This window comes from Calidris pugnax, unplaced genomic scaffold (assembly GCF_001431845.1).
Source record: "Calidris pugnax isolate Ruff unplaced genomic scaffold, ASM143184v1 scaffold170, whole genome shotgun sequence".
In the NCBI taxonomy this organism is placed as follows: domain Eukaryota; kingdom Metazoa; phylum Chordata; class Aves; order Charadriiformes; family Scolopacidae; genus Calidris; species Calidris pugnax.
Window position 1 is genome coordinate 310,045 of NW_015090905.1, and position 10,196 is coordinate 320,240.

At 63.2% G+C, this 10,196-nt stretch overlaps 1 protein-coding gene across 1 annotated transcript in view; it reads right to left on the bottom strand.

Annotated features, from left to right (window-relative positions):
• The window catches only part of UNC13A (unc-13 homolog A (C. elegans)), an 80,115-nt gene that overhangs the window by 31,591 nt on the left and 38,328 nt on the right, over window positions 1-10,196 (bottom strand). Inside the window, exons 2-11 of the mRNA XM_014948998.1 lie at window positions 10,027-10,177; window positions 9,693-9,810; window positions 9,383-9,506; window positions 8,756-8,829; window positions 8,623-8,677; window positions 5,905-5,940; window positions 5,157-5,364; window positions 4,525-4,650; window positions 2,388-3,014; window positions 658-751 (exon numbers count right to left, since the gene is read on the bottom strand). Of these exons, the coding sequence (XP_014804484.1) occupies window positions 658-751; window positions 2,388-3,014; window positions 4,525-4,650; window positions 5,157-5,364; window positions 5,905-5,940; window positions 8,623-8,677; window positions 8,756-8,829; window positions 9,383-9,506; window positions 9,693-9,810; window positions 10,027-10,177 (1,613 nt within the window). The remainder of the gene's footprint in view (window positions 1-657; window positions 752-2,387; window positions 3,015-4,524; window positions 4,651-5,156; window positions 5,365-5,904; window positions 5,941-8,622; window positions 8,678-8,755; window positions 8,830-9,382; window positions 9,507-9,692; window positions 9,811-10,026; window positions 10,178-10,196) is intronic.

Sequence of the window (10,196 nt, forward strand, 5' to 3'; positions counted from 1 at the left end):
GGGTGTGTGCAGGGACCGTCCCGCAGGGCCACCTCCCTTCACAGCCAGGGGGGTTATTTTGGGGGAGAAGGGAGGAAAAGAGCCAATTATACCTCCCTCCTGGGGCAGTCCCTGCACACACACGCACACGGGGGAGGCACAGGGGTTGCTGGGAGGGGGTTCCCGGGGGACATGCTTACCTGCAGGCAGGCTACACCCCGTCCCTGCAGGGGGGGGAGACGCGGGCGCAAGGGCCATGGTGGTGGACAACTGAAAAGAGAAGCGGTGGGGAGGGGAACCGAAGCGCCGGGGGGTGGATCCGCAGCCAAAACAAAAAGAAAAGATGGAGGATGGAGTCTAAAAACAGAACAAAAAAATGTCAACTCAATCCAGGGGAGGAGGGCAGGCCGGGGGGGGGACGCACCAGCACACCGCATGCAGCACACACTGGGGGGTAGAAGGTCCTCAGGGGGGGTCCCACTGGGTGTGAATGGGGGTTGCGGGGCCACCACTGTTGGGGGGCCTCATGTCCCCACTGCCCTCAGGGTGTGGGACATCCGTGGGGTCGGGGAACAGACGTGTCTGGAAGATGCCTGGGCACGGGAAGGGGCTGTGGCCCCAGACCAGCCTGTGGCCGGGGCTGGGACACGGTGGTGGGGGGCCAGGGGGGTCACTCACCTCCTGCAGCTGCATGCAGACCTTGTTGAAGGCTCTCAACCAGTTGGCTTTGGCTCGTGCTTTGGGGTCCTGTACCTCCTCCTCCGCCTGCTCCCTGCAAGCACACAAACCTTGCTCACCCCCCAGCACGGCACTGGGGAAGGGGGAGTCAGCCCCCCCACCCCCTCCCCGGGCAGGATTGAGCCTGCAAATTAGAGCTCCTGATGGGCCTTGAGCCGGTGTGGCCACATCAAAAAAACCCTCTTGCTGCCAGGAAGGAGTCTAAAAAGGCAGCAAGTCCCATTGTGAAGGGCAGCAGAGTCAAGGCAGAGCGACGGGGAGAAGCCAGGGGTTCTCCCTCCCTTGGGACACTCTGCCCTGAGCATCCAAGTGCCACAGAATCACAGACTGGTTTGGGTTGGAAAGGACCTCAAAACCCACCCAGTCCCACCCCCAGCCCTGGGCAGGGACACCTCCCACCACACCAGGTTGCTCAAAGCCCCATGGAGGGATCTCTCCTGGTCAGGGGACTGCTGGTGACACAAGCCCAGGGATGAAACATCCCTCAGCCTTCTTCTCCCCAGTAGGATGTCCTCTGGCCACCTCACTGGGACCTCCAAGGGTCAAGAGTTCCCAACAACCCAGTGGCTCTGAGCCCAGGAGGGACCTGCCAGCCTGGACATGCTGGTTCTTGTGGGGTTTTTACTCCTCTTTTGCAAAATCGAGACATGGAGGAAAAGAAAAGAAGTCCTCCAAACATCCCAGCCTCCTGGAGAGCCTGGTGTGACACTGGAGATGGGTGCCTCAAACTGGGCTGGGACCAGGCTGTGGGGAGCTCAGGAGATGGACCTGCCCAAACTGTCCCTGTGGGGCAGAGCCTGCGCTAACAGGTGGTCCTCAGGGCTCATCTGGGGTCCTCAGCATCAACTTGGGGTCCCCAGCACCCATTCATGGTCCCCAGTCACCTGCCCAGAGAACAGGCACCGCAGGCAGATGTGAACTAAGGCCACCTTCACCAGGACTTTAGCAAGCCCTTGGGCCTAAATATGTATATTTTTTTTTAAAAAAAGCACTCATTACACATTCTTTTAAATTAGAGATTCCCCGGCTGTGGTCTATAATTCAAACTACATAAAAGACCAAAAAAGCCCATCACGCTTCCCCCCTGCGCAGAGCGGTGGCTCTCACCAACCATGGAAAAATGGATGTGCTCAATAATTAAAGGTAGAGACCGAGACATGAATTATTCACGTGCTGTACCAGGGACTGGGCCACCAAATAACTCATCTGTGCAGCACAGGAGGCCCAGGAGGAGCTTTTACCAGTGGCCTAAGGACAGGATTGACTCCTGTGAAGGAAATTTCCTCCTCTGACGATGCCAAGCTCCAGGGTACCCCCTCCATCCAATGGCTTAAGCCAGAGGAGAGGAATGGAAGCCTCAAGCCCCCACTTCCCCTATCCCCAGGTTTAATCCCAGTTATAACCTGCATCCCCAGTATCCCTTCAGCTCTGTCCCTGCTCAGCGTGGGACTGGTGGCCAGGCCAGGGCAGCGTGCCTGAGGGGACTGACCCTCACCCGGGTGGCACAAGGTGGCCACTTTGATGCTTCAGGCACCTGGAAAAGCCCCAGACACCGCAGAAGGTCCCTGGCCCTCCCCCTTGGCACCAGCACCAGCCCTGGGTCACCTCCAGAGCATCCTCGGTGTCACCAGGCTCAGTGCCATCCCGAGGACGCCACAGGTCCCTCCTACCTCTCAGCTGGTTTCGGGGGCTCGGGCTCAGGGGCTGCCTCTTGCGGGGGAGCTTCATCTGCCCCCCGCTGGGCCTGGGAGGCCTCTGGGGTCTCCTGGGGGGCAGAGACATCCTTCTCCTCCTTCCTCTCCTCTTTCTTCTCCTCCTTCCTCTCCTGCTGCTGCGGCTTCAGCTGCGGGATCAGCTGGGGTTGCTGTGGCTGCTGCTGCTGCTGTGGGACCTGTTGCTGCTGCTGCTGTTGCTGCTGCTGCTGCTGCTGCCCAGGGGCTTTCTGTGGTGGGGGGTAGGCATCGTGCTCGGGGGGTTCGTAGGAGCCCTCCTCCCGCAGGTCCTCCTCCTCCTCCTCTTCCTTGGGGTAGCCTTCCTCGTTCTCGCTGTAGTCTTCGTTGAACTCTTCCTCCTCCTCTTCCTCCTCCAGGTAGAGGTCGTCATCCTCCTCCTCCTCTTCCTCCCAGCGGGGCGAGTCCTTGCGGTAGCTGACGGAGCTGTGGCAGGAGTGGTAGGAGTCGCCGTCCCGTTCGTCCAGCTCCGAGTCCCGCAGGCTCTCGTTCTCGAAGTCCTCGCTCAGCTGGGAGCTGCCCTGGCTCAGCTCGGCCGACGAGGCGTAGCGGCTGCTCCCTGTGGGGCTGAGGGGGCCGAGGGGAGACAAGGACAGGGCTCCCGTGGGTCCGTGCCACCGCCTGGCCTGCCCCGTGTCACCCCAGCCCCGGCGTCCCCCGGGGCACAGCCCTTGGTGAGCGCCAGGGTCCTCGTCCTGGGAGCCAAAGGGATGGACCCAGGGGACTCTGCGTGGGCTGGGACCGGCACTCTCAGGGGTCTCACCTTCCTGCCTGTGCCCTGGGCCGAGTGTGGGGACATCAGGGATGTGTCTGTCCCCTCGGCTCACCCCTGCCAGGGATGGGGGCAGAGCACAGCCAGGCAGCCCCCCCCAGACAGACCCTGCCTCCTGCTCCTGCCAGATACCCCGTGTCCTGCCCCCAACCCACAGATCTGTCACCCAACCTCTGCCCTGACATCCCCGCGCTCCCTCTAGACCTTCCGGGCACCCCCTCTCCAAGGACACCCCCTCAACCCCATCGATGCCCTCAAACACATCATCCCTGCCCAGGGGGTCCCTTCTCCACTCTTCCTGCCAGGTCAGACCCCTTCCCACCACCCTGTCTGCCCCACTGCTCCCTGGCCCTTCCAGCATCCCCCTGTCCCTGGGGGAGCCGTGGGGCAGAGGGGCTCCCTGTGTCCCAGGAGGCGGCTGGGGACAGGGCAGTGGCAGGGCTCCGTGGGGAGAGGGTCACATAAGCAAACATGCAGACAGGACAGGGACACGCCAAGGAAGAGGCCGACACCACGTCTCCAGCACCGGCAGCCAGGGCTCGGGGATGGGCAAAGGGGGAAGGGGACAAGGGGACAGGGACTGGCAGAGCCCTGCACCCAGAGTGGCTGGGCGAGGTGGTGGGGAGAGAGGGGACACTGCAGGGAGAAGGGTGCTGGGGGATGCCCAGGCTGGTCCCTGGCAGGGAGGGGTCCTGGCATCATCCAGGTGCCTTGGGAAAGGGGGTTGTGGGGCACAGGGGTGCAGGAGACACAGCTCATGCCTGGAAACCCCTCACCTCCCTGGCCTGACCCTGGCCAGGGCTGGGGGGACAAGGCACCATGAGGCTCAGGAGCCTCAGGAGCCTCCCTGAGCTGGGAGAGGGGCCCTTGGCACATCACGAGGGTCCCAAATCACCGTGCGAGGCTTTTGCCCAGCCAAGCGCTCCCTGGGAGGTGACCAGAGATGGAAGGTGGCACTTGAGTCCCTGAATCTGCCGCTCCCAGACCTGCTGGCCTGAGGGGGAACAGGCAGCAGCGCTGCCAGCCGGTGCGTGGGGACACTGGGGACACTGTGAAGCAAGAAGGGGACGCCAAGAGATGCCTGGAGCATCCCAACGCTGCTCCTCTGCAGGGTAGCCCCGGGCTGGGGGGGGTGGGAAGGGGGGGTGTGGAAAAGAAGGGGGGGATGTGTGGAAAAGAAGGGGGGGACCCCGCGGCGGCACGAGGCCACCCTTGCCGGGACTGGTGTTGGCCTCACCACGGCTGCAAGGACGGAGCACAGCACTCTGCGACGGCACACGGCACACGACAGCGCTGGCCACCCACCTATCCGACAGGTCTAGGGACCGCCTGCTCTCAAGGGAAGGCTGGCGGCTGGTCCGCCTGCTCGACTCGGAAGCGGACTCAGCGTCGCTGCGCCCGTTTGCGGCAGAGTCTACGCTACCATAGCGTCTGCCGGGGAGGAGAGGAAGATGGTCAGCCAGGTCCCTCCCGCGCCGCCATCGCCGCCACCGCTGCCACCCGCTGCCCCCCGGCATCCCCTGCCGCCGTGGGGAACATCGGCCGGGAGGCTCCGTCCTGGGGGACGGGGTTGGCACCTTGGGCCGGACGCTGGCGAGGACCCGAGCTCTGCTGCCGCCGCGGGGACAAAGCGCCAGGGCAGGTGGCCCTGCCCGCGGCCACCTCTGCGTCCCCAGTCAGGTCACACCCCGCCAGCTCGGCTCCCAGCGAGGGGCAGCGACTGAAAAGAGCTTGAAAACTTCCCAGTGAGAAGGAAAAGCTTGGGGTCGGCACCATCCCCCTCTTCCTGGCCTCAGCGTCCTTCCCTCTGGCACCCACCGCCCTGGCAGTGCCATCCCTGGCGTCACCCTGGGCACCCACGGGCCACCGGTGGGGGAGGATTGAGAGAGCAGGTCCCGGGGGCAGCGGGGGGGTGGAACTGGCTGCGCTGACGGTACCTGATGGGACGCTGGTCCTCATAGTCCTCGTAGCTCTGCATGGAGTCGGTGTAGGAGTCGCGGGAGCTCTGCTGCTGGTGCCGCATGGGGTACTGGTGGACGGAGGCGTTGGGCTGGGAGGTGGTGTAGTACGGTGGGGGGATGCTGTTGCTGGTCTCGCTGCGATAATCGCTGTCCCGGTCATCCACCGTGCTGTCGGGGTCATCGTCTGCAAGGGGGGGGACACACGCGGTGAGCGGGACAAGGGGATGGCCCCGTGGCTCTTGTGCCCCAAATCTGCCCTGCGGCCGGCACAGCCCCTACTGCCACCGCTGCGTCCCCACCGCTGCAGGACCCCGCTGGGGAGATGGAGCAGGAAGGGGTGAGGGACAAGCTGCAGGTGTTCCCCTCTGCAGAAAGGGGTCTGGGGGGACGAGGGGAGGGCGGAGGGGGGGGATGGGATATACAGAAGGGGGCAAGAGGAGAACAGGGTATGGGGACCCTCCCTCTGCCCCACCGATGTCCAGCCACAGAGGCAAAGCCCGAGCTGCTCGTTGCCACCCCGAGGGCTCAGAGCCTCACGGGTCCATGTCCTCACCAGGCTGTGGGGACAGCCCTGCCCAGGACAGGGCACTCAGGGCCTCCAACCTCACCCAGCCCAGAACTAGAGCGTGAGGCCCCCTGAGCCCCAGGCCACGCTATGGCACGGCAAAGGGGGATGCCCTGGGGACCCCCAGGCTGGGAGGAGAGGAGGGGACACGATACTTACTCTGCTGTTCTCCCCAGCCAAAATAATTCCAGTTGCCTACAAAAAAAAAAAAAAAGGGGGGGAGGGGGCAGAGACAATGAGGATGGAGGCAGCTCCAGGACAGCCACGGGAGCTGGCTGGGAGGAACCAGCATCTCCCAGGCATGGTGGCACCAAACTGGGCTGGGGAGAGTGTCCCAAGATGGGTTGGGGACAGCACCCAGGATGGGGCACATTGGCACTGAGGGGACAGCGACAGGGGCTGGGCAATGCAGTGCTGAGATGGGACAGGGAGGGGGCCTAGGGATGGGAACGGTGGCACTGGGGACAGTGCCTGGGGCTGGGCACGGTGACACCAAACCAGGATGGGGGCATGGTGGCACCAAACTGCACAGGGGACAGTGCCAGGCTGTGCGTGGCTTTGGCATGATTACAGAAGGGGAAACTGAGGCACAGGTTGGGACAAACTGAGCTGCCATCCCAAATCTCCCAGACCCCTCTGCCCAGTGTCCCCAACGAGCAGCCCCCTCGCCAGCCTGGCTGCCCCCTGCCCAGGCTCACTGGAGACCATCCTTACCAGCCCCACTGCTGTGCCCCCTCCCCCTGTCTCAGCCCCACGGGATGGCTCCCACGCTGTGGGGCAGGGCGACAGCAAAGCAACATCGGCAAAAACGGGAGGGAGGATGGGGAGGGGGACAGGGACAGGGTGTGGGGTGAGGCTGAACCCTGCTCAGGTTGGGGTCCAGTGCCCCAAGGTAGGCACGGACCCCGCTCCTGCACATCCCTGTGGGGAGCTGGAGGGGGGGACGGGGCAGTGGGAGGGTCCCACGACAGGGCAGGGACGGGGAAGCACTTACAGCACTGGGAGCTGTGGACGGGCAGAGGCTTTTCCTGCTCCTCCTGGAAGGCGTACTGGGGAGAGAGGGGCTGGTGAGGGCTCTGCCTGCACCCCCCTGCCCAGCCCCGGCCCCCGCCTCCGCACACACTTACATCGTCCTGGTCCCGCATGGCATTGAGCTGCTCCAGCTTCTTGGCCCAGTACCTGGCCTCCTCCTCGGGGATATCTGCAGGGAGAAAGACCCCGATGGGTGCACAGACCCCCTCCCCCAACCCCAAAACAGACCCCAGCTTTTGGGGCTCCAGGGTCAGACCTCCAGCCCCAACCCTGAGCATCCCTGAGTATGACAAGACCAGAGGAAATGGTCTGAAGTTGCGGCAAGGGAGATTTAGATTAGATATTAGAAAGAACTACTTTACTGAGAGAGTGGTCAGGCCCTGGAACAGCCTGCCCAGGGAGGTGGTGGAGTCACCATCCCTGGAGGGATTTTAGAAACGTATAGACATGGCTCTTCAGGGCATGCTCTAGTGCCCAAGGTTATTGGTTTATGGTGAGGTGTTGAGTGTGGGGTTTAGTTGGTGGGTGCGGTGTTTTTGGTGGGCGTTTGGTGTGGTGTGTTTTGTATTTGTTTGGTTTTGGGTTTTTTTTGGGTTTTTTTTGTGGTTGGACTCGATGATCTCAGAGGTCCCTTCCAACCACTAAGATTCTGTGATTCTGTGATTCTATGGGGGCAAGGAAGGATGTGCCCCGGTTCTGGGGTGCCAGGGGATGTTACCCACCCAGAGGCAGCTCGAAGCGGGTGTCGAGGAGGATACGGTGGAAAGTGGGGTCCTTGGTGCCTGAAATCTCGTTGTCGGTCATGATGACCTGGGAGTCGAGCGTCAGCCATTCCCCAGGGCCCTCCTGTGGGGTGGAAATGGGGGTGAGGAGAGCTGCCAGGGAGCCCCCTTCCTCCAAACCCCCATGCACGCAGGCTCCTCTCCAAGCAGGGATGAAGAAGGCTCTGCCCCCCCCCGAAGGACAACCCGGGGCGGGTGTCTACATGTCCCTTAGGGTCTGGTGGGGGGCAGGAGGTGCCTGGCTCCCTACCTCGTTGGACTGCCGGATGGTCCGGAGGGGGATCCACACCGTCCCCACCATGGTGTCCCAGATGAGCCCCTTGTTCCACACCTCCACCGTCAGGCCCAGGTCGAGCCGGTTGATCTCACTGGGGAAGGGGAGAGGTGTTGGGTCACCCCCCAGCAGCCCCCCCCGGGGCCACCCCAGCCTCCACCTGCCCCCTCAGCCCCAGGACTCCGGTGAGCCCCCCAGGGATGGGGTCAGGGGGAGCAGTGGCAATGGGGGACACTGCCCCTCATGGGGGGGTTTGGGGGGAGCAGCGAGGAGAGGGGCACGGTGACACCAAACCAGGATGGGGGCATGGTGGCACCAAACTGCACAGGGGACAGTGCCAGGCTGTGCGTGGCTTTGGCATGATTACAGAAGGGGAAACTGAGGCACAGGTTGGGACAAACTGAGCTGCCATCCCAAATCTCCCAGACCCCTCTGCCCAGTGTCCCCAATGAGCAGCCCCCTCACCAGCCTGGCTGCCCCCTGCCCAGGCTCACTGGGGACCGTCCTTACCAGCCCCACTGCTGTGCCCCCTCCCCTGTCTCAGCCCCACGGGATGGCTCCCACGCTGTGGGGCAGGGCGACAGCAAAGCAACATCGGCAAAAACGGGAGGGAGGATGGGGAGGGGGACAGGGACAGGGTGTGGGGTGAGGCTGAACCCTGCTCAGGTTGGGGTCCAGTGCCCCAAGGTAGGCACGGACCCCGCTCCTGCACATCCCTGTGGGGAGCTGGAGGGGGGGACGGGGCAGTGGGAGGGTCCCACGACAGGGCAGGGACGGGGAAGCACTTACAGCACTGGGAGCTGTGGACGGGCAGAGGCTTTTCCTGCTCCTCCTGGAAGGCGTACTGGGGAGAGAGGGGCTGGTGAGGGCTCTGCCTGCACCCCCCTGCCCAGCCCCGGCCCCCGCCTCCGCACACACTTACATCGTCCTGGTCCCGCATGGCATTGAGCTGCTCCAGCTTCTTGGCCCAGTACCTGGCCTCCTCCTCGGGGATATCTGCAGGGAGAAAGACCCCGATGGGTGCACAGACCCCCTCCCCCAACCCCAAAACAGACCCCAGCTTTTGGGGCTCCAGGGTCAGACCTCCAGCCCCAACCCTGAGCATCCCTGAGTATGACAAGACCAGAGGAAATGGTCTGAAGTTGCGGCAAGGGAGATTTAGATTAGATATTAGAAAGAACTACTTTCCTGAGAGAGTGGTCAGGCACTGGAACAGCCTGCCCAGGGAGGTGGTGGAGTCACCATCCCTGGAGGGATTTTAGAAACGTATAGACATGGCTCTTCAGGGCATGCTCTAGTGCCCAAGGTTATTGGTTTATGGTGAGGTGTTGAGTGTGGGGTTTAGTTGGTGGGTGCGGTGTTTTTGGTGGGCGTTTGGTGTGGTGTGTTTTGTATTTGTTTGGTTTTGGGGTTTTTTTGGGTTTTTTTTGTGGTTGGACTCGATGATCTCAGAGGTCCCTTCCAACCACTAAGATTCTGTGATTCTGTGATTCTATGGGGGCAAGGAAGGATGTGCCCCGGTTCTGGGGTGCCAGGGGATGTTACCCACCCAGAGGCAGCTCGAAGCGGGTGTCGAGGAGGATACGGTGGAAAGTGGGGTCCTTGGTGCCTGAAATCTCGTTGTCGGTCATGATGACCTGGGAGTCGAGCGTCAGCCATTCCCCAGGGCCCTCCTGTGGGGTGGAAATGGGGGTGAGGAGAGCTGCCAGGGAGCCCCCTTCCTCCAAACCCCCATGCACGCAGGCTCCTCTCCAAGCAGGGATGAAGAAGGCTCTGCCCCCCCCCGAAGGACAACCCGGGGCGGGTGTCTACATGTCCCTTAGGGTCTGGTGGGGGGCAGGAGGTGCCTGGCTCCCTACCTCGTTGGACTGCCGGATGGTCCGGAGGGGGATCCACACCGTCCCCACCATGGTGTCCCAGATGAGCCCCTTGTTCCACACCTCCACCGTCAGGCCCAGGTCGAGCCGGTTGATCTCACTGGGGAAGGGGAGAGGTGTTGGGTCACCCCCCAGCAGCCCCCCCCGGGGCCACCCCAGCCTCCACCTGCCCCCTCAGCCCCAGGACTCCGGTGAGCCCCCCAGGGATGGGGTCAGGGGGAGCAGTGGCAATGGGGGACACTGCCCCTCATGGGGGGGTTTGGGGGGAGCAGCGAGGAGAGGGGGGACGCGGTGGGGGGGGACCCTGGACACTCACAACATGAAGTCCTGCTCCCAGGAGGGCAGGTTGCCCCGCACCGCGATGGTTGTGCTCTTGACATTTTGCACCTTCAGGGTCACGTAGGTGTTAAACTTCTCTGTGGGAGCAAGCGCAGGGTGAAGTGGCCCCCAGTGCCACCCCCCAGAACCTCAGCCATGCCCCCACCC